This window comes from Oncorhynchus nerka, linkage group LG20 (genome assembly GCF_034236695.1).
Source record: "Oncorhynchus nerka isolate Pitt River linkage group LG20, Oner_Uvic_2.0, whole genome shotgun sequence".
Taxonomy (NCBI): Eukaryota; Metazoa; Chordata; class Actinopteri; order Salmoniformes; family Salmonidae; genus Oncorhynchus; species Oncorhynchus nerka.
Window position 1 is genome coordinate 10,713,219 of NC_088415.1, and position 26,796 is coordinate 10,740,014.

Consider the following 26,796-nt stretch of genomic DNA (forward strand, 5'->3'; position numbering starts at 1 on the left):
ACACTGCCAGAGACGGATACAGAGAAACACATTCACACACTGCCAGAGACGGATACAGAGAAACACATTCACACACTGCCAGATACAGATACAGAGAAACACATTCACACGCTGCCAGAGACGGATACAGAGAAACACATTCACACACTGCCAGAGACGGATACAGAGAAACACATTCACACACTGCCAGAGACGGAGAAACACATTCACACGCTGCCAGAGACAGATACAGAGAAACACATTCACACGCTGCCAGAGACAGATACAGAGAAACACATTCACACGCTGCCAGAGACGGAGAAACACATTCACACACTGCCAGAGACGGATACAGAGAAACACATTCACACACTGCCAGAGACGGATACAGAGAAACACATTCACACGCTGCCAGAGACGGAGAAACACATTCACACACTGCCAGAGACGGAGAAACACATTCACACACTGCCAGAGACAGATACAGAGAAACACATTCACACACTGCCAGAGACGAAGAAACACATTCACACGCTGCCAGAGACAGAGAAACACATTCACACGCTGCCAGAGACGGATACAGAGAAACACATTCACACGCTGCCAGAGACGGATACAGAGAAACACATTCACACGCTGCCAGAGACGGAGAAACACATTCACACGCTGCCAGAGACGGATACAGAGAAACACATTCACACGCTGCCAGAGACGGAGAAACACATTCACACGCTGCCAGAGACGGATACAGAGAAACACATTCACACGCTGCCAGAGACGGATACAGAGAAACACATTCACACACTGCCAGAGACGGATACAGAGAAACACATTCACACACTGCCAGATACAGATACAGAGAAACACATTCACACGCTGCCAGAGACGGATACAGAGAAACACATTCACACACTGCCAGAGACGGATACAGAGAAACACATTCACACACTGCCAGAGACGGAGAAACACATTCACACGCTGCCAGAGACAGATACAGAGAAACACATTCACACGCTGCCAGAGACAGATACAGAGAAACACATTCACACGCTGCCAGAGACGGAGAAACACATTCACACACTGCCAGAGACGGATACAGAGAAACACATTCACACACTGCCAGAGACGGATACAGAGAAACATATTCACACGCTGCCAGAGACAGATACAGAGAAACACATTCACACGCTGCCAGAGACAGAGAAACACATTCACACACTGCCAGAGACGGATACAGAGAAACACATTCACACGCTGCCAGAGACGGATACAGAGAAACACATTCACACGCTGCCAGAGACGGATACAGAGAAACACATTCACACACTGCCAGAGACGGATACAGAGAAACACATTCACACGCTGCCAGAGACGGAGAAACACATTCACACGCTGCCAGAGACGGAGAAACACATTCACACGCTGCCAGAGACGGATACAGAGAAACACATTCACACACTGCCAGAGACGGATACAGAGAAACACATTCACACGCTGCCAGAGACGGAGAAACACATTCACACGCTGCCAGAGACGGATACAGAGAAACACATTCACACGCTGCCAGAGACGGATACAGAGAAACACATTCACACACTGCCAGAGACGGATACAGAGAAACACATTCACACACTGCCAGAGACGGATACAGAGAAACACATTCACACACTGCCAGAGACGGATACAGAGAAACACATTCACACACTGCCAGATACAGATACAGAGAAACACATTCACACGCTGCCAGAGACGGATACAGAGAAACACATTCACACACTGCCAGATACAGATACAGAGAAACACATTCACACGCTGCCAGAGACGGATACAGAGAAACACATTCACACACTGCCAGAGACGGATACAGAGAAACACATTCACACACTGCCAGAGACGGAGAAACACATTCACACGCTGCCAGAGACAGATACAGAGAAACACATTCACACGCTGCCAGAGACAGATACAGAGAAACACATTCACACGCTGCCAGAGACGGAGAAACACATTCACACACTGCCAGAGACGGATACAGAGAAACACATTCACACACTGCCAGAGACGGATACAGAGAAACACATTCACACGCTGCCAGAGACGGAGAAACACATTCACACACTGCCAGAGACGGAGAAACACATTCACACACTGCCAGAGACGGAGAAACACATTCACACACTGCCAGAGACGAAGAAACACATTCACACGCTGCCAGAGACAGAGAAACACATTCACACGCTGCCAGAGACGGATACAGAGAAACACATTCACACGCTGCCAGAGACGGATACAGAGAAACACATTCACACGCTGCCAGAGACGGAGAAACACATTCACACGCTGCCAGAGACGGATACAGAGAAACACATTCACACGCTGCCAGAGACGGAGAAACACATTCACACGCTGCCAGAGACGGATACAGAGAAACACATTCACACGCTGCCAGAGACGGATACAGAGAAACACATTCACACGCTGCCAGAGACGGATACAGAGAAACACATTCACACGCTGCCAGAGACGGAGAAACACATTCACACGCTGCCAGAGACGGATACAGAGAAACACATTCACACGCTGCCAGAGATGGATAAAGAGAAACACATTCACACGCTGCCAGAGACGGATACAGAGAAACACATTCACACACTGCCAGAGACGGATACAGAGAAACACATTCACACACTGCCAGAGACGGATACAGAGAAACACATTCACACGCTGCCAGAGACGGATACAGAGAAACACATTCACACGCTGCCAGAGACGGATACAGAGAAACACATTCACACGCTGCCGGATACAGAGAAACACATTCACACGCTGCCAGAGACGGAGAAACACATTCACACGCTGCCAGAGACGGATACAGAGAAACACATTCACACGCTGCCAGAGACGGATAAACACATTCACACGCTGCCGGATACAGAGAAACACATTCACACGCTGCCAGAGACGGAGAAACACATTCACACACTGCCAGAGACGGATACAGAGAAACACATTCACACGCTGCCAGAGACGGATACAGAGAAACACATTCACACGCTGCCAGAGACAGATACAGAGAAACACATTCACACACTGCCAGATACAGAGAAACACATTCACACGCTGCCAGAGACGGATACAGAGAAACACATTCACACACTGCCAGAGACAGAGAAACACATTCACACGTTGCCAGAGACAGATACAGAGAAACACATTCACACGCTGCCGGATACAGAGAAACACATTCACACGCTGCCAGAGACGGATACAGAGAAACACATTCACACGCTGCCAGAGACGGAGAAACACATTCACACGCTGCCAGAGACGGATACAGAGAAACACATTCACACGTTGCCAGAGACGGAGAAACACATTCACACGCTGCCAGAGACGGATACAGAGAAACACATTCACACGCTGCCAGAGACGGATACAGAGAAACACACAGATCCACTTACCCACTGCATTTCCATCTAGCTTTGTGGAACCAGTGAAGATCCTGCAGGCAAAGCAGAAGATAGGTCATGTACTTCCAAATAGCACAATCCATATAAGATGGCATACAGTACATGACAAAGTATACATGTCTGACTGCAGACATGGTGTGTGGTGACCATGTGTTATGGCTGGGCGATGTGGCCAAAATACAATATCTTTCACATTTGATGGTGTTTGACGGTATTTTATTTTTATTTATTTATTTCACCTTTATTTAACCAGGTAAGCAAGTTGAGAACAAGTTCTCATTTACAATTGCGACCTGGCCAAGATAAAGCAAAGCAGTTCGACACATACAACGACACAGAGTTACACATGGAGTAAAACAAACATACAGTCAATAATACAGTAAAAAAAAACAACAAAAAAAAACAAGTCTATATACAATGTGAGCAAATTAGGTGAGAAGGGAGGTAAAGGCAAAAAAGGCCATGGTGGCAAAGTAAATACAATATAGCAAGTAAAACACTGGAATGGTAGTATTGCAATGGAAGAATGTGCAAAGTAGAAATAAAAATAATGGGGTGCAAAGGAGCAAAATAAATAAATAAATTAAATACAGTTGGGAAAGAGGTAGTTGTTTGGGCTAAATTATAGGTGGGCTATGTACAGGTGCAGTAATCTGTAAGATGCTCTGACAGTTGGTGCTTAAAGCTAGTGAGGGAGATAAGTGTTTCCAATTTAAGAGATTTTGTAGTTCGTTCCAGTCATTGGCAGCAGAGAACTGGAAGGAGAGGCGGCCAAAGAAAGAATTGGTTTTGGGGGTGACTAGAGAGATATACCTGCTGGAGCGTGTGCTACAGGTGGGAGATGCTATGGTGACCAGCGAGCTGAGATAAGGGGGACTTTACCTAGCAGGGTCTTGTAGATGACATGGAGCCAGTGGGTTTGGCGACGAGTATGAAGCGAGGGCCAGCCAACGAGAGCGTACAGGTCGCAATGGTGGGTAGTATATGGGGCTTTGGTGACAAAACGGATAGCACTGTGATAGACTGCATCCAATTTGTTGAGTAGGGTATTGGAGGCTATTTTGTAAATGACATCGCCAAAGTCGAGGATTGGTAGGATGGTCAATTTTACAAGGGTATGTTTGGCAGCATGAGTGAAGGATGCTTTGTTGCGAAATAGGAAGCAAATTCTAGATTTAACTTTGGATTGGAGATGTTTGATATGGGTCTGGAAGGAGAGTTTACAGTCTAACCAGACACCTAAGTATTTGTAGTTGTCCACGTATTCTAAGTCAGAGCCGTCCAGAGTAGTGATGTTGGACAGGCGGGTAGGTGCAGGTAGCGATCGGTTGAAGAGCATGCATTTAGTTTTACTTGTATTTAAGAGCAATTGGAGGCCACGGAAGGAGAGTTGTATGGCATTGAAGCTTGCCTGGAGGGTTGTTAACACAGTGTCCAAAGAAGGGCCGGAAGTATACAGAATGGTGTCGTCTGCGTAGAGGTGGATCAGAGACTCACCAGCAGCAAGAGCGACCTCATTGATGTATACAGAGAAGAGAGTCGGTCCAAGAATTGAACCCTGTGGCACCCCCATAGAGACTGCCAGAGGTCCGGACAGCAGACCCTCCGATTTGACACACTGAACTCTATCAGAGAAGTAGTTGGTGAACCAGGCGAGGCAATCATTTGAGAAACCAAGGCTGTCGAGTCTGCCGATAAGGATGTGGTGGTTGACAGAGTCGAAAGCCTTGGCCAGATCAATGAATACGGCTGCACAGTAATGTTTCTTATCGATGGCGGTTAAGATATCGTTTAGGACCTTGAGCGTGGCTGAGGTGCACCCATGACCAGCTCTGAAACCAGATTGCATAGCAGAGAAGGTATGGTGAGATTCGAAATGGTCGGTAATCTGTTTGTTGACTTGGCTTTCGAAGACCTTAGAAAGGCATGGTAGGATAGATATAGGTCTGTAGCAGTTTGGGTCAAGAGTGTCCCCCTTTGAAGAGGGGGATGACCGCAGCTGCTTTCCAATCTTTGGGAATCTCAGATGACACGAAAGAGAGGTTGAACAGGCTAGTAATAGGGGTGGCAACAATTTCGGCAGATAATTTTAGAAAGAAAGGGTCCAGATTGTCTAGCCCGGCTGATTTGTAGGGGTCCAGATTTTCAGCTCTTTCAGAACTTCAGCTGAATGGATTTGGGAGAAGGAGAAATGGGGAAGGCTTGGGCGAGTTGCTGTTGGGGGGGTGCAGTGCTGTTGACCGGGTAGGAGTTGCCAGGTGGAAAGCATGGCCAGCCGTAGAAAAATGCTTATTGAAATTCTCAATTATGGTGGATTTATCAGTGGTGACAGTGTTTCCTATCTTCAGTGCAGTGGGCAGCTGGGAGGAGGTGTTCTTATTCTCCATGGACTTTACAGTGTCCCAGAACTTTTTAGAGTTAGTGTTGCAGGAAGCAAATTTCTGCTTGAAAAAGCTAGCCTTGGCTTTTCTAACTGCCTGTGTATAACGGTTTCTAGCTTCCTGAACAGCTGCATATCACGGGGCTGTTCGATGCTAATGCAGAACGCCATAGGATGTTTTTGTGTTGGTTAAGGGCAGTCAGGTCTGGGGAGAACCAAGGGCTATATCTGTTCCTGGTTCTAATTTTCTTGAATGGGGCATGTTTATTTAACATTGTTAGGAAGGCATTTTTAAAAATATCCAGGCATCCTCTACTGACGGGATGAGATCAATATCCTTCCAGGACACCCGGCCAGGTCGATTAGAAAGGCCTGCTCGCTGAAGTGTTTCAGGGAGCGTTTTACAGTGATGAGTGGAGGTCGTTTGACCGCTGACCCATTACGGATGCAGGCAATGAGGCAGTGATCGCTGAGATCTTGGTTGAAGACAGCAGAGGTGTATTTAGAGGGGAAGTTGGTTAGGATGATATCTATGAGGGTGCCCGTGTTTAAGGCTTTGGGGGTACCTGGTAGGTTCATTGATAATTTGTGTGAGATTGAGGGCATCAAGTTTAGATTGTAGGATGGCTGGGGTGTTAAGCATGTTCCAGTTTAGGTCGCCTAGCAGCACGAGCTCTGAAGATAGATGGGGGGCAATCAGTTCACATATGGTGTCCAGAGCACAGCTGGGAGCAGAGGGTGGTCTATAGCAGGCGGCAACGGTGAGAGACTTGTTTTTAGAGAGGTGGATTTTTAAAAGTAGAAGTTCAAATTGTTTGGGTACAGACCTGGATAGTAGGACAGAACTCTGCAGGCTATCTTTGCAGTAGATTGCAACACCGCCCCCTTTAGCAGTTCTATCTTGTCTGAAAATGTTGTAGTTTGGAATTAAAATTTCTGAATTTTGGTGGTCTTCCTAAGCCAGGATTCAGACACAGCTAGAACATCCGGGTTGGCAGAGTGTGCTAAAGCAGTGAAAAGAACAAACTTAGGGAGGAGGCTTCTAATGTTAACATGCATGAAACCAAGGCTATTACGGTTACAGAAGTCATCAAAAGAGAGCGCCTGGGGAATAGGAGTGGAGCTAGGCACTGCAGGGCCTGGATTCACCTCTACATCGCCAGAGGAACATAGGAGGAGAAGAATAAGGGTACGGCTAAAAGCAATAAGAATTGGTCGTCTAGAACGTCTGGAACAGAGAGTAAAAGGAGGTTTCTGGGGGCGATAAAATAGCATCAGGTATAATGTACAGACAAAGGTATGGTAGGATGTGAGTACAGTGGAGGTAAACCTAGGTATTGAGTGATGAAGAGAGAGATATTGTCTCTAGAAACATCATTGAAACCAGGAGATGTCATTGCATGTGTGGGTGGTGGAACTAATAAGTTGGATAAGGTATAGTGAGCAGGACTAGAGGCTCTACAGTGAAATAAGCCAATAAACACTAACCAGAACAGCAATGGACAAGACATATTGACATTAAGGAGAGGCATCCTTAGTCGAGTGATCAAAAGGGTCCAGGGAGTGGAGAGGTTGGTTTGGGGTCACGGCGATTTAGACAGCTAGCCAGGACATCGGTAGCAAGCTAGCATAGGATGGAGGTCTGTTGTTAGCCACCTCTTGCGTTCCGTCAGTAGATTAGTGGAGTTCCGTGTTGTAGAGGGGATTAGTCCAAATCACACAACAACAAAAAATAAAAACAATAGATATAGTTATAGAGGCCCAAGAAGAAACATGTTAATAATAAAAATAAATAAATTGTCCGATTGTCTATTCTGAGAGCATCCGGTAAGACAGCTAACGGTTAGCAGGCCGCAGATGGGCATTCAGGTAACGTCGCGACGGAGGAGCCAGCCGGATCTCCTTCGGGTAGATAACGTCGGCAGTCCAGTTGTGAAGGCCGGAGGGGCTCCGTGTAGGCAGTAAACGGGTCCGGATAGGTGACTGCAGCCCAGGAGTGATTGACGGAGCTCAGGAGTGGTTGACGGAGCTCGCTAGCTCGGAGTAATTGATGTTTGCTCCGGAATCGACGAAAGCAGATAGACACACGGATAGCAGCCAGCTAGCTGTGAGATCCGGGAGTGAATGTCAGAGAGCAGTTGAAATCCAGGGACATGGAGAGAAAAAATCGGTCCGGTATGTTCCGTTCCGAGCAGCGCCGTACAAAACTGGCGATAGATTTTCGAGTTAAAGGATAGCTAATGACCACAAACCGTGGTTAGCTGAATACGAACGAGTTGCCAGTAAAGAAGCTAACTAGCTTCTGATTAGCTTCTGGCTAGCTTCTTGGAGTTTCTGGCTAGCTTCTTGGAGGATTGCAGATTTGATTGCAGATTTGAGGTAAATAATACGTATTTATACATATCAATTGGTGAGGCAGGTTGCAGGAGAGTGTATTGAAGATGAGTTGATGGAAAATAAAAATAAAATGTATGTGAAAAAAAAGTTGTAAATATATATATATATACACGACACGACAAGACGAGGACAAAAGACGTCTGAACTGCTATGCCATCTTGGAATCATTTGAATTATACAAGTTCTAAATATGCTTGATGAGCAGTGTATGGCCCCAAGGTGTCAACACATACTTTTTAAGTTACTTTAAAATGGGGCTTTCACCATTCAGATTGTATTTATACTGTTCCAATAAAACTTTAACCAAAAGTTGGAATATAGTGGGGACTTTGAATACGGTGTTGTTTGATGTGACAACGAATGAAAAAGCCAAGGAGGGGTTATTGTGGCAGGGTAGGAACCAAAGTGTAGGTCAGTCTATCCCCAGTGGATCCTAATTAGATGTTACATTAAATGTTTGCTCTTAATGTAGCTTTGATGTTGCTAACTAATAGTGTAATTACAGAACCCTTGTGGATTTATATTAAGAAGCAATGTGGAAATCAGCATCGTTGTCATGAATATCTGCAGCATTGACCATGCAGACTGTCACTGCGAGTGGTTGTTGTGACTCGTGGTTGTGCCCAAATATGCTCTCCTTGAGTGCCAGGGGGCGGGGCTTGGTGTGTGTGGAAAGAGAGAGAGACAACTCAAGTAGCAAATGTAATAAGTGGCGTAACACATTTAACAAACCAAACATTGAAATACCGTTACACAAGGTAAAGTAAAAACCTAAACCGGTCGGTGCAGCAATTACCAGAATATAGTAACATACGGTATACCGTCCAGCACTGTCGCGCATCTCTCTCACCTGTCCACAGCTGGTCTCTGACCTGTCCACAGCCACCATTACTCTCAGAGAGCTGAGCTGTGTTCGAATAACCATACTAACATACTTAATGAGTATATGCTACATACTATTTAGTTCATTTTAGTACACTGTAAACAAACAGTATCCTTTCAGTTGAGCGTACTAGCTCTTCGCCTGTCTACCGGAATTTGATGCTGTTGCTAGGCAAACTAATGCTAGATAGTTAGCATAACAAATGACTAGTTAGACATTTTATGACTTCGTTTGTGTTCTTAAATTCAATCTGGAGTGCCAGAGTGCGCTCGTAAATTCATAGCGCTTCGCACTCGCAGCACACACTGGACGCTCTGGCCGACGAGTAGGGTTTATTTGAGTGTTCTGCCCTTCAAAGGCAGTCAAGCACACAAGCTAATGTTGGCTAGCTTGCTAGCTACTTCCAGACACAAATGAGACCACTGACCATTTTACTCGCCCTAGCAGAGCTGGTTAGGCAGTTATGTTATCGAGAGCGTTGGTGACTAACTGTGCTGCTGGCAACGATTTAATTACGCTTTTTTTGCCAACTTTTACTAACACTGGCCATATTCGGGTGTTGAGCGCTCGTAAATCCATTATTCTGCGCTCTTGAATCGGAGTAGATCGCCAGAACGAATTTACGAAAGCACCCGAATGTCCCTTGAGAACGCACAACTATACCATTTAGCTAAGCTAACATGCTGACCAGACAGGACACGTAGTGTGCACGAGCGTCACAAAATACATTTAGAAATCCATGTTATTCAATTATTGCACCCACACTGCTCACGCGCGCCAACGAGCGTCTGCGATGCCAAGAGCTAAAATAGAAGTCCCTTCTACTTCTGACGCAGATCGCGCTGCAAGTCCTGCCCCATGTGCCATCTCATTGGTTTATAGAAGCCCACGTGGGTGATTGAAAGACGAACTGTTTTGCCGGTTGTCGTGGTAATACTATGAAAGTGTAGATGCCGATCACCATATAAGTTCAAAGATGAAAAAGCCTGGAAGGAGGAGAGATGACTAGAAACGATTCGGTTAGCCGTTTTATGTGTGGATTAATTGTCGAAGTAGAGGACCTTGTGCATTTCAGGTAAAATAACAATGTTTATATCCCAGGACAAATTAGCTAGCAACAGCAAGCTAGCTAAATAGGACAAATGATCTAGCAAGTACAAGCTAACTAGCTAAATTGCCATACATGTTGGTTTAATGCTTTCGACCTGTCCCCAAATTAATGTCATTGGTTCAGAGTTTGTTTTGATATTTTAACCAGCGTGTCCTGATCGTGTTTGGTGTAGGGGAACAAAATACATGTATGCACGATAGCGCACGCGCGCAGCCGGTTTGGGTTCCGTGTAAGAATGACTGGAATAAGTCAGTAAACGTTGGGTAGTTAGCTAGCTAGCCAATAGTTAATATTCTGGCAAGTTTGATGTATAATTAGCCAACTAACGTTAGGTAATGTTAGCTAGCTAACATATCGGAAAATACTGCTGTAATGATATGTGGTTCATAAGAACGGCGTAGCTAACAAATTGTCAGCCAACAAAACCTGTAACGTAACTTATTTGAAAAGTCATTACATTGCTCAACATCTTCTTAACCTTTGTCCTTATTCGTTAAAGCAATGAATTTGTATCCACTCTCGTACTTCTGCTGCATATTGTCCGCCATTTTCTTCAAATCTGAAAACGATGTGAAGCCACGCCCATTTCCTCTAGAATTGCATTTACGGGTCCTAAAGTACGGAAATAGTGTCCTCTGCATATATACTTCATATTTTGGCGAATTTAGTACGACATCCGGGAACTTTAGGCATACTAACTATATCCATACTATGACCAATAAGCATACTATATACACAATTCACGTCACAAATAGTAAGGTTAGTATGAGTATTCAAACACATCTCTGGTCTCTCACCTGTCCACAGCCACCACTACACTCTGAGAACTGGTTTCTCCCACTGACTCCTGGATATGAGCCATCTGCCTCCGGTCTGGACCTCCAACCAGGGTCCCTGCAACAGGAAACACATTTAACACTCCAGTCACTTGCCAAACGGCACCCTATCCCCTACATAGTGCACTACTTTTGATCATGGTCCATAGATCCCTGGTCAAAAGTAGTGCACTATTATAGGGAATAGGGTGCACTTTGGGACACAAACTCTGTCTTCAAACACCATTTACACAGTCAATGTCCTTGATGTTCAAGAGCCCTGTGAGCCTTACCCAGTCCCAGGGGCATGAACTCCTCTCCCCCGGAAGGGAAGCCCTTGATGCCAGCCTGGCTATCCCGAGCCACTCCAGAGATGTAGCGTGTCTTCACCCCCGTGCCAATCAGCTGGGCCAACTCCAGCTGGCTAATACACCGCAGGATCTGCAGAGAGAGGGTTAGGGCCCTCTTGATCTGTTTAAAATGTCTCTACCAAGTGCTACACTATATAATATGGGTTTGATTCTGACTAACAGATGAGAGGCAGGGTTAGAAATGGGAAGGCCAGGTGCTATCTGGGAGAAGCCCTCTGACCTACCTCGTGCCAAGAGTTGCCCAGGTAGTTTCCGTCTGTGTGGGCCACAGTGATAAGGGTCTTGATGGTGTCGATGTTCTTCTGCTTCATCTCAGTGATGCTGGAGCTAGCTGTGAGCAGGGTGAACCGAGCCAAGGCTTGGACGTACGCATCCCTCTCCAACTGCACAGAGGGCCACAGACAGACGGGTAATTAATGTTAAAGATGAACATAAAGACACAAAACTGTCTCTTCTAGGTTATTTAAGTTCATGTTAAGTCTAGAACTGTTTGATGGGGGGGGGGGGTATTTGGAAAGTAAAGTGTATAAGGCTGTGTTTACACAGGCAGTCCACGAATTGGCAAAAGAGCTGATCTGATTGGTTAAAAAAAACTGTTAGTGGAAAAAAATCAGAATTGGGCCACCTGTGGAAACACAGCCTAAGGTTGCTACATTAGATGTTTTAGAAGCAGAGGTCTAGCTGTGTAGCCAGGGGAGACAACTAACCTGCATACTGAAGATGCATGCAATCCTGACAGCACAGCGGATCCCCTCCAGACACAGAGAGGCCACCTCCTGGTCGTCACAGTCCTGTAGGCCCACGCTGAAAGCTGCCAGGAGAGGGGTCCACGCCAGCTGAAATACACAGGCAGGTAGAGCACACAGGCTTTAATCCTTTTACTTCGTAAAGAACATCGGTCACACACACACACACACACACACAGGGTGAAGTCATCTTCTGGCACAGGTGATAAGTCTGGGCTTCTGCATCTACATTTATTGCTCATCTACTCATAGCGGTGCCAGAGGAAGGCACAGAGCATCAAGGACCTCACACCTCCCAGCTGTTCTCTCCCTTACCGTCAGGCAGACATGAGGTCTGATACCAACAGGCTCAGAAACAGTTTCTATCTACAAGCCATCAGAATGCTGAACACTTCAACTGAACTGACCACCTGCTCTGATTCTCCACACCTTAGTACACATGCATTCACACACCCACACTGAGTGTACAAAACATTAAAAACACCTTCCTAATGCATTAGCATCGAACAGCCCCCGTGATATGCCAATTCTCAGGGAAGTTAGGAACAAATATACACAGTTAGGAGAGCTAAGGCTAGCTTTTTCAAGCAGGAATTTGCATCCTGTAGCACAAACTCCAAAAAGTTCTGGGACACTGTAAAGTCCATGGAGAATAACAGCACCTCCTCCCAGCTGCCCACTGCACTGAGGCTAGGAAACACTGTTACCACCAATAAATCCACAATAATTGAGAACTTCAATAAGCATTTTTCTTCGGCTGGCCATGCTTTCCACCGGACTACCCCTACCCCAGTCAAAATTGTGCCTTCCTGTATTACACTTATGCAAAATAAAATAAAATATATACAGTGGGGCAAAAAAGTATTTAGTCAGCCACCAATTGTGCAAGTTCTCCCACTTAAAAAGATGAGAGGCCTGTAATTTTCATCATAGGTACACGTCAACTATGACAGACAAAATTAGGGAAAAAAAATCTGGAAAATCACATTGTAGGATTTTTACTGAATTTATTTGCAAATTATGGTGGAAAATAAGTATTTGGTCAATAACAAAAGTTTCTCAATACTTTGTTATATACCCTTTGTTGGTAATGACAGAGGTCAAACGTTTTCTGTGATCTAATTATTTATATACCAACAAAGGGTATATAACAAAGTATTGAGAAACTTTTGTTATTGACCAAATACTTATTTTCCACCATAATTTGCAAATAAAAGTATTAAAAAATGTGATTTTCTGGAAAAAAAATTCTCATTTTGTCCGTCATAGTTGAAGTGTACCTATGATGAAAATTACAGGCCTCTCTCATCTTTTTAAGTGGGAGAACTTGCACAATTGGTGGCTGACTAAATACTTTTTTTGCCCCACTGTATATTCTGCCATTGTAACGGCGTTCTTCGTTTGTGGAAAGAGAGTCGGACCGAAATGCAGCGTGTTGGTTACTCATGTTACTTTAATGAAAGAAAACGTGGTACATGAAATAACTCATACTATGAAAACAACAAACAGAACGTGAAACCTAAATACAGCCTATCTGGTGAACTACACAGAGACAGGAACAAACACCCACGAAATACAAAGCGAAACTGAGGCTGCCTAAATACGGTTCCCAATCAGAGACAACGAAAGCACCTGACTCTAATTGAGAATCGCCTCAGGCAGCCAAGCCTATACCACACCCCTAATCAGCCGCAATCCCAAATAATACAAACCCCAATACGAAACATAACATATAAACCCATGTCACACCCTGGCCTACCCTAACATATGACAAAAACACAAAATACAATGACCAAGGCGTGACAGCCATCGTATTCTTATCTAATATTATTTGTTCATGTATTGTTGAGAAGGAACCTGCAAGTAAGCATTTCATTGGACGATGTATACCATGTGTATCCCGTACATACCACTAATTAAAACGTTAAATTCTTTGGGGTTTTAGGATGGGTATCTGTAAGGCACTTTGTGACAGCTGCTGATGTAAAAAAAAAGAAGGTCTTTATAAAATACATGTGATTTGATTGAGGCTGGCTGACTCTACCTTGAACATGGGCCGGACGTGCTCCAGATGGGTGGCGCTGAAGAAGGGGGCCTGGGCGTGGCTTACAGCCTCCATCAGGGCCTTGGCTGTCTTCGCCATCTGTTCCATCTCAACGTCATACAGCAGACGACGCTGCTTCTCATTGGCTACGCCTGCAAAGAGAGACCGCCCACATTATCACAACTAATCTCTAGTGGACAGACAACGTAAAAACATCTGACAAAATTATGTAAAATATTAGTTCTGGGTTGACAGTATCACATGACCAACACCTACGTTTCCTAGGCAACCAGTAGGGCTACAATTCCCCCTGGGCAGGTTGGTGTAGGGGTTCAGCTGACATAATACATACAGGATTAGATAGCTTGTCAGAGAGACGTGCGTTCAGAGAGACGTGACATTGAGGATTCTGCATTGTGATGCATTTACATGACACTAGAACATTCTATAACAGTCATGTTAGAGCCCCATTAACATGACACTACAACATGATAACAGTCATGTTAGAACCCCATTAACATGACACTACAACATTCTATAACAGTCATGTTAGAGCCCCATTAACATGACACTAGAACATTCTATAACAGTCATGTTAGAGCCCCATTAACATGACACTACAACATTCTATAACAGTTATGTTAGAACCCCATTAACATAAAGGGAATATTTAAAATAATAACTGAAAGTCTAGAATCAGAACAATATTCTAAATGTTGGCTCAACTCTAAATATAATGTCTCTTTTGTCATACCCTGGCTCCTCTACTTACTGTGCTTGCTAGTCTTGGGTGTGATAGTGTGCTCCTTGCTGTCCTTCATGGCGATCTTCTTGCCAGCGATCTCATGGTATATGGAGGACAGGTACTCCTCAGGCAGGTCCTTACTGTCGTTGATGCCACGGTTCATTCTGATGTACTGTTCCTTGGTCATTTTGTTCTTCACCTGTAACATAACGGTGGGGACCTCAGTTACTAAAAACAACTGGCCGTAGGTAGGTATGAACAGGCTAAATGACGGTCTGGTCGAGTTCTGGTGGTAAGGTTCACAAAGGAAAGGTTGGGAGTTCAAATCCCGGATGAGCAATGCATGGTAACTTTTTGGTCCTTTGTAGCTCAGTTGGTAAAGCATGTAACTCCAGGGTAGTGGGTTTGATTACCGGGACCACCCATACGTAAAATGTATGTATAACTGACTAAGTCGCTTCGGATAAAAGTGTCTGCTAAACCTATTCATTCCAGGTAGTTGTTTTTTTACATTGTAGAATAACTGTGAAGACATAAAAACTATGAAATAACACATGGAATCATGTAGTAACCAAAAAGTGTTTACAAATCAAAAATATATTTTATATATTTGAGATTCGTCAAAGTAGCCAGCCTTTGCTTTGACAGCTTTGCACACTCTTGGCATTCTCTCAACCAGCTTCATGAGGTAGTCACCTGGAATGCATTTCAATTAACAGGTGTGCCTGGAATTTATTTTTCTTAATGCGTTAGAGCAAAAAAGTTGTTGTGAAGTCCATATGGCAAGAACAGCTCAAATAAGCAAAGAGAAACGACAGTTCATCATTACTTTAAGCTATGGTCAGTCAAAGCGGAAAATTTAAAATCACTTAAAGTTTATTCAAGTGCAGTTACAAAAACCATCAAGCGCTATGATGAAACTGCCAATCATGAGGACCGCCACATGAAAGGAAGACCCAGAATGAACTCTGCTGCAGAGAATAAGTTCATTAGAGTTAACGGCACCTCAGAAATTGCAGCCCAAAGAAATGCTTCAGAGTTCAAGTAACAGACACGTCTCAACATCAACTGTTCAGAGGAGACTGCGTGAATCAGGACTTCATGTTCAAATTGCTGCAAAGAAACCACTAAAGGACATCAACAAGAAGAAGGGACTGTGTGGTTCCCACCATGAAGCATGGAGGAGGTGTGATGGTCTGGGGGTGCTTTGCTGGTGACACTGTCAGTAATTTAGTGTATCAAATGACCTGGCCTCGACAATCACCGACCTCAACCCAATTGAGAGGATTTGGAATGAGTTGGACCGCAGAGTGAAGGAAAAGCGTGGGAACACCTTCAAGAGTGTTGGAAAACCATTCCTCATGAAGCTGGTTGAGAGAATGCCAAGAGTGTGCAAAGCTGTCAAAGCAAAGGCTGGCTACATTGAAGAATCTCAAATATATAAAATATTTTGTTTTGTTTAACACTTTTTTTGGTTACTACATGATTCCGTATGTGTTATTTCATTGTTTTGATGTCTTCACTATTATTCTACAATGTAGAAAAAATAAAGAAAAACCCTTAAATGAGGTGTCCAAACTTTTGACTGGTACTGCATTTTTTAAATATTTTTTTAAAGACTGACTGGTTTATGTTCTGACCTGTGGACTGTGCGCGCACACACACACACACACACAAGTTTGGACACCTACTCATTCAAGGGGTTTTCTTTATTTTTTCTACATTGTAGAATAATAGTGAAGACATCAAAACTATGAAATAACACATACGGAATCATGTTGTAACCAAAAAAAAGTGCTACACAAATCAAAATATATTTTAATTTCTGAGGCTGGTAACGCTAAGCCACTTTCATCATAGCGCTTGATGGTTGTTGCAAGTGCACTTGAATAAACTTTAAAAGTTCTTGAAATGTTCCGTATTGACTGACCTACATGTCTTAAAGTAATGATGGACTCTCGTTTCTCTTTGCTTATTTGAGCTGTTCTTGCCATAATTTGAACTTGGTCTTTTACCAAATAGGGCTAACTTCTGTATACCACCCCTACCATGTCACAACACAACAGATTGGCTCAAATGCATTAAGAAAGAAAGAAATTCCACAAATTAACTTAAGGCACAGCTGTTAATTGAAATGCATTCCAGGTGACTACCTCATGAAGCTGGTTGAGAGAATGCCAAGAGTGTGCAAAGCTGTCATCAAGGCAAAGGGTGGCTATTGGAAGAATCAAATAGTTTTGATGTCCTCACTATTATTCAAAAAAAAATTAAAATCCTTGAATGAGTAGGTTTTCTAAAACTTTTGACGGTAGTGTATATACATAAAACCAGACTGACTGATTGGTTGGTGTTCTGACCTGTGGACTGTGCAGGTCGGTGGTCAGCATGATGATGGAGAAGGCCAAGACGTAGGCTGTGTCTGCACTGGCAAACTCCCCCTGTCTGCAGGGGCAAGATCATGTGGTGTCACATCAATGTAACACAGGAGGAGTGGGGGTAGCGCATCAATATAACACAGGGGGCCTAACACATCAATATAACACGGGGGGTAACACATCAATATAACACGGGGGGTAGCACATCAATATAACACGGGGGTAGCACATCAATATAACACGGGGGTAGCACATCAATATAACACGGGGGGTAGCACATCAATATAACACGGGGGGTAGCACATCAATATAACACGGGGCCTAACACATCAATATAACACGGGGGGTAGCACATCAATATAACACAGGGGGCCTAACACATCAATATAACACGGGGGGTAACACATCAATATAACACGGGGGGTAACACATCAATATAACACGGGGGTAGCACATCAATATAACACGGGGGGTAGCACATCAATATAACACAGGGGGGTAGCACATCAATATAACACAGGGGGTAGCACATCAATATAACACAGGGGGGTAGCTCATCAATATAACACGGGGGGGTAGCACATCAATATAACACGGGGGTAGCATATCAATATAACACGGGGGGTTGGCACATCAATATAACATGGGGGTAGCACATCAATATAACATGGGGGTAGCACATCAATATAACACGGGGGTAGCACATCAATATAACACGGGGGGTAGCACATCAATATAACGCGGGGGGTAGCACATCAATATAACACGGGGGGAGGTAGCACATCAATATAACACGGGGAGGTAGCACATCAATATAACACGGGGGAGGTAGCACATCAATATAACACGGGGGGTAGCACATCAATATAACACGGGGGGTAGCACATCAATATAACACGGGGGGTAGCATCAATATAACACGGGGGTAGCACATCAATATAACACGGGGGGTAGCACATCAATATAACACAGGGGGGTAGCACATCAATATAACACAGGGGGCATAACACATCAATATAACACGGGGGGGTAGCACATCAATATAACACGGGGGGTAACACATCAATATAACACGGGGGTAGCACATCAATATAACACGGGGGTAGCACATCAATATAACACGGGGGGTAGCACATCAATATAACACGGGGGAGTAACACATCAATATAACACGGGGGGTAGCACATCAATATAACACGGGGGGTAGCACATCAATATAACACGGGGGGTAGCACATCAATATAACACGGGGGGTAGCACATCAATATAACACGGGGGGTAGCACATCAATATAACACGGGGGGTAGCACATCAATATAACACGGGGGGTAGCACATCAATATAACACGGGGGGTTACACATCAATATAACACGGGGGGAGGTAGCACATCAATATAACACGGGGAGGTAGCACATCAATATAACACGGGGGAGGTAGCACATCAATATAACACGGGGGGGGTAGCACATCAATATAACACGGGGGGAGGTAGCACATCAATATAACACGGGGAGGTAGCACATCAATATAACACGGGGGGGTAGCACATCAATATAACACGGGGTAGCACATCAATATAACACGGGGGGTAGCACATCAATATAACACGGGGGGTAGCACATCAATATAACACAGGGGGTAGCACATCAATATAACACAGGGGGGCATAACACATCAATATAACACGGGGGTAGCACATCAATATAACACGGGGGAGTAACACATCAATATAACACGGGGGTAGCACATCAATATAACACGGGGGGTAGCACATCAATATAACACGGGGGTAGCACATCAATATAACACGGGGGGTAGCACATCAATATAACACGGGGGTAGGGGTAGCACATCAATATAACACGGGGGGTAGCACATCAATATAACACGGGGGGGTAGCACATCAATATAACACGGGGGGTATACATCAATATAGCACATCAATATAACACGGGGGGTAGCACATCAATATAACACGGGGGGTAGCACATCAATATAACACGGGGGGTAGCACATCAATATAACACAGGGGGGTAGCACATCAATATAACACAGGGGGGAGTAACACATCAATATAACACGGGGGGTAGCACATCAATATAACACGGGGGGTAGCACATCAATATAACACGGGGGTAGCACATCAATATAACAGCACATCAATATAACACGGGGGGTAGCACATCAATATAACACAGGGGGGGTAGCACATCAATATAACACGGGGGTAGCACATCAATATAACACGGGGTAGCACATCAATATAACACGGGGGGGGTAGCACATCAATATAACACGGGGGGGGTAGCACATCAATATAACACGGGGGGTAGCACATCAATATAACACGGGGGGTTAGGAGGTAGCACATCAATATAACACGGGGAGGTAGCACATCAATATAACACGGGGAGGTAGCACATCAATATAACACGGGGGGAGGTAGCACATCAATATAACACGGGGGGGTAGCACATCAATATAACACGGGGGGGGTAGCACATCAATATAACACGGGGGGTAGCACATCAATATAACACGGGGGTAGCACATCAATATAACACAGGGGGGTAGCACATCAATATAACACGGGGGGGCACATCAATATAGCACATCAATATAACACGGGGGGTAGCACATCAATATAACACGGGGTAGCACATCAATATAACACGGGGGTAGCACATCAATATAACACAGGGGGGGTAGCACATCAATATAACACGGGGGGTAGCACATCAATATAACACGGGGGTAGCACATCAATATAACACAGGGGGTAGCACATCAATATAACACGGGGTAGCACATCAATATAACACGGGGGTAGCACATCAATATAACACGGGGGAATAGCACATCAATATAACACAGGGGGTAGCACATCAATATAACACGGGGGGGGGGTAGCACATCAATATAACACGGGGGGTAGCACATCAATATAACACGGGGGGTAGCACATCAATATAACACGGGGGGTAGCACATCAATATAACACGGGGGTAGCACATCAATATAACACGGGGGGTAGCACATCAATATAACACGGGGTAGCACATCAATATAACACGGGGGGTAGCACATCAATATAACACGGGGTAGCACATCAATATCAATATAACACGGGGGGGTAGCACATCAATATAACACGGGGAGGTAGCACATCAATATAACACGGGGGGGTAGCACATCAATATAACACGGGGAGGTAGCACATCAATATAACACGGGGGAGGTAGCACATCAATATAACACGGGGAGGTAGCACATCAATATAACACGGGGGGGGTAGTAGCACATCAATATAACACGGGGGGTAGCACATCAATATAACACGGGGTAGCACATCAATATAACACGGGGGTAGCACATCAATATAACAGGGGGGGGGTAGCACATCAATATAACACAGGGGGGCATAACACATCAATATAACACGGGGGGTAGCACATCAATATAACACGGGGAGTAACACATCAATATAACACGGGGGTAGCACATCAATATAACACGGGGGTAGCACATCAATATAACACGGGGGGGTAGCACATCAATATAACACGGGGGAGTAACACATCAATATAACACAGGGGGTAGCACATCAATATAACACGTGGGGGTAGCACATCAATATAACACGGGGGTAGCACATCAATATAACACGGGGGGTAGCACATCAATATAACACGGGGTAGCACATCAATATAACACGGGGTAGCACATCAATATAACACGGGGGGTAGCACATCAATATAACACGGGGGGGGGTAGCACATCAATATAACACGGGGAGTAACACATCAATATAACACGGGGGTAGCACATCAATATAACACGGGGGGGTAGCACATCAATATAACACGGGGGGTAGCACATCAATATAACACAGGGGGGCATAACACATCAATATAACACGGGGGGGGTAGCACATCAATATAACACGGGGGAGTAACACATCAATATAACACGGGGTAGCACATCAATATAACACGGGGGGTAGCACATCAATATAACACGGGGTAGCACATCAATATAACACGGGGGGAGTAACACATCAATATAACACAGGGGGTAGCACATCAATATAACACGGGGGGTAGAACATCAATATAACACGGGGGTAGCACATCAATATAACACGGGGTAGCACATCAATATAACACGGGGGGTAGCACATCAATATAACACGGGGGTAGCACATCAATATAACACGGGGGTAGCACATCAATATAACACGGGGGGGTAGCACATCAATATAACACAGGGGGTAGCACATCAATATAACACGGGGGGTAGCACATCAATATAACACAGGGGTAGCACATCAATATAACACAGGGGTAGCACATCAATATAACACGGGGGTAGCACATCAATATAACACGGGGGGTAGCACATCAATATAACACAGGGGGGTAGCACATCAATATAACACAGGGGGGCGTAACACATCAATATAACACGGGGTAGCACATCAATATAACACGGGGGGGTAGCACATCAATATAACACGGGGGGGCGTAACACATCAATATAACACGGGGGGGCGTAACACATCAATATAACACGGGGGGGTAGCACATCAATATAACACGGGGGGGAAGCACATCAATATCACAGACATTAAAGACGCAACATCCACACAGTATCTATAACTGAGGACGTTCTTCATGATAGGTTTCCAGGGAGTGTATACAATCTCAATGCCTCCCCCTGCAGGTAGCATACAGCCACATTCCTTACCCCTGGTTACACTCCAGGTATCGGGCAGCAAACTTCTCCATGAGCCTGTCAATCTTCTGGGCCTCTCCTGGGAGCCGGAAGCCCTCCAGGAAAGCCCTCAGAGCAGAGACAAAGTCCCGGCCACAGAAGTCCAGCTGGTCCACATAGTTGTACATCACCTCCTTGTTGAAACGGATATTCTCCCCCAGGTACTCCCCTACCTGTGTCTATAGAGAGGAGAGGGGAGTTGAGGAAATAAATAAAACGTTGTGTAAGAGTTTATTTGATTTAACCTTTATATAACCACGGAAGTCCGTTATATACACAACAGCGTTTTACAATGACAACCTTTTTGTGGTTGTTGTGCAAAGTAAAGGCTGAGCACATCACAAAAACAACCTGTTACATACTCTGGAGAGGATATTGAATCAAAGTTCTCCATGTTTGCCCAGTGATATAAGTTGGGTGAAGGGCTAGGAGGTTGTGGTGAGGAGCTCACCGTATCCAAGCGCTCCTCTTGATGCAGGAACTGGGCGATTTCCTCCGCTGTGGTTCCCAGCATGCCTTGGTCTTGTAAGTACTGGACACCTCGCTTGGGCTTTTTGTTGAACCTTGAGAGATGGTGACACAAATAATCTATGGCTACTACAGATATCATTAGATAGGCCTCGAGACATCTCCCTGACTGATAGACAGATACAGAGAACGTCAGAGGGGAGGACAGTGACTCACAGCTCAATGCCGTGCTCAATGACGTCCTTTTGTTGTTTGATGACCTCATACTGTTCTGGGTGGTCAGGCTGGGAGGACTGGACACTAGATGACATGGTGGAGTCCAGAGAGCTGACGCTGCCTCTACGAGACGTCGTCTGGTCAGGAAGCTTGCGCTCCGCACCCTCACCATCCGACGGCTGCTCCTGGCCTGGATTACACACACACACAGCAGGGTCAAGACACACACACCTAGTTGTTCACAGCTAGACACACACAGCTCATTATACTGACCGAGGTTGGCCTGCAGGTTGGGGTTGACATACATGTCTCTGCTCCACTCCACCATGCATTTCAGAATGGACACCAGACACTCCAGGCCCTTCTTACGCAGACTCAGCTCCTGGAAAATACAGTACCAGTCAAAAGATTGGACACATCTACTCATGCAAGAGTTTTCTTCATTATTTTTAAGATTTTCTACATTGCAGAATAATAGTGAAGACATCAAAACTATTAAATAACACATGGAATCATGCAGTAACCAAAAAAAAGTGTTAAACAAATCCAAATATATTTTAGATTCTTCAAAGTAGCCACCCTTTGGCTTGATGACAGCTTTCCACACTCTTGGCATTCTCTCAATGAGCTTCCTGAGGTAGTCACCTTGGATGCTTTTCCAACAGTCTTGAAAGACTTCCCACATATGCTGAGCACTTGTTGGCTGCTTTTCCTTCACTCTGCTGTCCAATTCATCCCAAACCATCTCAATTGGGTTGAGGTCGGGTGATTGTCACTCTCCTTCTTGGTCAAATAGCCCTTACACAGCCTGGAGGTGTGTTGGGTCAGTGTCCTATTGAAAAACAAATTATCGTCCCACTAAGCCCAAACCTGATGGGATGGCGTATCACTGCAGAATGCGGTGGTAGCCATGCTGGTTAAGTGTGCCTTGAATTCTAAATAAATCACTGACAGTGTCACCAGCAAAGCTACCACTAGGCTACCCTGCCGCCCCATTAACAAGGCAAACTTGTTAATTGAAACGCATTCCAGGTGACTACCTCATGAAGCTGGTTGAGAGAATGCCAAGAGTGTGCAAAGCTGTCATCAAGGCAAAGGGTGGCTTGTTTGAATAATCTAAAATATGAACTATACTTTGATTTGTTTAAAACTTTTTGGGTAACTACATGATTCCATGTGTTATTTCATAGTTTGTAGAATAATTGTGAAGACATCAAATTACAAAAAAGTAAGAAAAGAAAAGAAAAACCCTGGAATGAGTAGCTGTGTTCAAACTTTTGACTGGTACTGTATTTCTCCTGTTAATGATCGGTGACATCATATACAGAGCTCAAACACACAGAAACAGATGAATGACTGGAAAGCCAACTATGATTTTTATTTATTTTTACTTTTATTTAACTAGGCAAGTCAGTTAAGAACAAATTCTTATTTTCAATGACGGCCTAGGAACAGTGGGTTAACTGCCTGTTCAGGGGCAGAACGACAGATTTTGTACCTTGTCAGCTCAGGGATTTGAACTTGCAACCTTCTGGTTACTAGTCCAACACTAACCACTAGGCTACCCTGCCGGTATATATTGTATAACTCTAAATTCCTCTTGGCAAATAAAAGTGATTCTAATTCTGACAATATTTGGTAGGTAACTACTGACAGGTCAGTGTGAGGTCACCTGTAGAGGGGTCATCCCCAGCTCCTGGCCACTCCTTCCCATGGCAATCTTAGACAGGTCATTCACCAGACGCTCAAAGATGTTGGCAGCGTTCAGGTCACAGTCGTAGTTCACATAGATATCCACCACACACTGAGCATCTGGGGTGAACGGTTTGAAGAGGGGGAGATTAAACTGAGACAGCTCTCAATGAGGGGGGGGGGGGGTATATGGTACATAAACAGCAGCATGTGTTTTTACTTGAGGGGAAGATTAAACTGAGACAGCTCTCAATGAGGGTTGAGTGGTAAATGGTACATAAACAGCAGCATGTGTTTTTACTTGCACATATCCGTGTCAGGGTTTGAATGACCATCCACTTGTGTTCAAAGGAGCTGGATGACGTTTCCAGGATGGTCAGGAAAATCTCCCTGAAGAACACCTGAGTTTCAGAGAGTGAGGGAGGGAGGAAGGAGAGTGAGGAGAGAGTGAGGGAGGGAGGAAGGAGAGTGAGGAGAGAGTGAGGGAGGGAGGAAGGAGAGTGAGGAGAGAGTGAGGGAGGGAGGAAGGAGAGTGAGGAGAGAGTGAGGGAGGGAGGAAGGAGAGTGAGGAGAGAGTGAGGGAGGGAGTGAGGGAGGGAGGAAGGAGAGTGAGGAGAGAGTGAGGGAGGGAGGAAGGAGAGAGTGAGGAAGGAGAGAGTGAGGAAGGAGAGAGTGAGGAAGGAGAGAGTGAGGAAGGAGAGAGTGAGGAAGGAGAGAGTGAGGAAGGAGAGAGTGAGGAAGGAGAGAGTGAGGAAGGAGAGAGGGAGGAAGGAGAGAGGGAGGAAGGAGAGAGTGAGGAAGGAGAGAGGGAGGAAGGAGAGAGTGAGGAAGGAGAGAGTGAGGAAGGAGAGAGGGAGGGAGGAAGGAAGGAGAGAGTGAGGGAGAGGGAGGAAGGAGAGAGTGAGGGAGAGGGAGGAAGGAGAGAGTGAGGGAGAGGGAGGAAGGAGAGAGTGAGGGAGGGAGGAAGGAGAGTGTGAGGGAGGGAGAAAGGAGAGTGTGAGGGAGGGAGGAAGGAGAGAGTGAGGGAGGGAGGAAGGAGAGTGAGGAGAGAGTGAGGGAGGGAGGAAGGAGAGTGAGGAGAGAGTGAGGGAGGGAGGAAGGAGAGAGTGAGGAGAGAGTGAGGGAGGGAGGAGAGAGAGGGAGGAGAGAGAGAGTGAGGAGAGAGTGAGGGAGGGAGGAGAGAAAGAGTGAGGAGAGAGTGAGGGAGGGAGGAGAGAAAGAGTGAGGAGAGAGTGAGGGAGGGAGGAGAGAGTGAGGGATGGAGGAGAGAGAGAGTGAGGAGAGAGTGAGGGAGGGAGGAGAGAGTGAGGAGTGAGTGAGTGAGTGAGTGAGTGAGTGAGTGAGTGAGTGAGTGAGTGAGGAGGAGAGAGTGAGTGAGGAGAGAGTGAGTGAGGAGAGAGTGAGTGAGGAGAGAGTGAGTGAGGAGAGTGAGGGGAGGAGAGAGAGTGAGGGGTGGAAAGATGGTAGGTAGTCGCATCATTTATTTTCATTCCCTGTTGCCTATTCTGAACTGAATGACAGGACTCTAAATAAAATCCCAGATTAAACCTCTATTTAACTCCTGCATCTCACACCTCAATCTGCATCTTGAGGTGGACTTTGAAGTGGGAGAGCAGGGTGAGGAAGATGGCGAGGGAGAGCTCGAACACCTCTGGCACAGAGGAGACACCGTTCTTCGAGAGGGCCACACACAGGTACTGCTTGATGGCGTTGACAAACATCTCGTGGGAGCGGAAGACAGGCCCCGCCCCCTGAAGCACAGACAGCAGCAGCTGCAGGGACACCACCTTGGAGCGCAGCTCATGAGACCTGAGGGCGAGAGAGAGAGAGGGCGAAAGAGAGAGAGAGGGCGAAAGAGAGAGAGAGGGAGGGCGAGAGAGAGGGAGGGCGAGAGAGAGAGAGAGAGAGAGGGCGAGAGAGAGAGAGAGAGAGAGGGCGAGAGAGAGAGAGAGAGGGCGAGAGAGAGAGAGAGAGAGAGGGCGAGAGAGAGAGAGAGAGAGGGCGAGAGAGAGAGAGAGAGAGAGAGGGCGAGAGAGAGAGAGAGAGAGAGAGGGCGAGAGAGAGAGAGAGAGGAGAGGGCGAGAGAGAGAGAGAGAGAGGGCGAGAGAGAGAGAGAGAGGCGAGAGAGAGAGAGAGAGAGGGCGAGAGAGAGAGAGAGAGGGCGAGAGAGAGAGAGAGAGGGCGAGAGAGAGAGAGAGAGAGGGCGAGAGAGAGAGAGAGGGCGAGAGAGAGAGGGCGAGAGAGAGGGAGGGCGAGAGAGAGGGAGGGAGGGCGAGAGAGAGAGAGGGAGGGCGAAAGAGAGGGAGGGCGAGAGAGAGGGAGGGCGAGAG

The 26,796-nt window shown here is 45.6% G+C and overlaps 1 protein-coding gene across 4 annotated transcripts in view; it reads right to left on the bottom strand.

Annotated features, from left to right (window-relative positions):
- LOC115101845 (brefeldin A-inhibited guanine nucleotide-exchange protein 2-like) overlaps positions 1 to 26,796 on the bottom strand; it is an 82,693-nt gene that overhangs the window by 33,091 nt on the left and 22,806 nt on the right. For all 4 annotated transcript variants that reach the window (XM_065005208.1, XM_065005209.1, XM_065005207.1 and 1 more), the window contains exons 10-24: positions 26,041 to 26,275; positions 24,768 to 24,867; positions 24,447 to 24,586; positions 23,048 to 23,156; positions 22,775 to 22,964; positions 22,542 to 22,653; positions 22,064 to 22,269; positions 17,299 to 17,383; positions 14,969 to 15,140; positions 14,197 to 14,348; positions 12,114 to 12,242; positions 11,631 to 11,789; positions 11,329 to 11,476; positions 11,018 to 11,114; positions 3,441 to 3,481 (exon numbers count right to left, since the gene is read on the bottom strand). In XM_065005208.1, the coding sequence (XP_064861280.1) occupies positions 3,441 to 3,481; positions 11,018 to 11,114; positions 11,329 to 11,476; positions 11,631 to 11,789; positions 12,114 to 12,242; positions 14,197 to 14,348; positions 14,969 to 15,140; positions 17,299 to 17,383; positions 22,064 to 22,269; positions 22,542 to 22,653; positions 22,775 to 22,964; positions 23,048 to 23,156; positions 24,447 to 24,586; positions 24,768 to 24,867; positions 26,041 to 26,275 (2,075 nt within the window). The remainder of the gene's footprint in view (positions 1 to 3,440; positions 3,482 to 11,017; positions 11,115 to 11,328; positions 11,477 to 11,630; positions 11,790 to 12,113; positions 12,243 to 14,196; positions 14,349 to 14,968; positions 15,141 to 17,298; positions 17,384 to 22,063; positions 22,270 to 22,541; positions 22,654 to 22,774; positions 22,965 to 23,047; positions 23,157 to 24,446; positions 24,587 to 24,767; positions 24,868 to 26,040; positions 26,276 to 26,796) is intronic.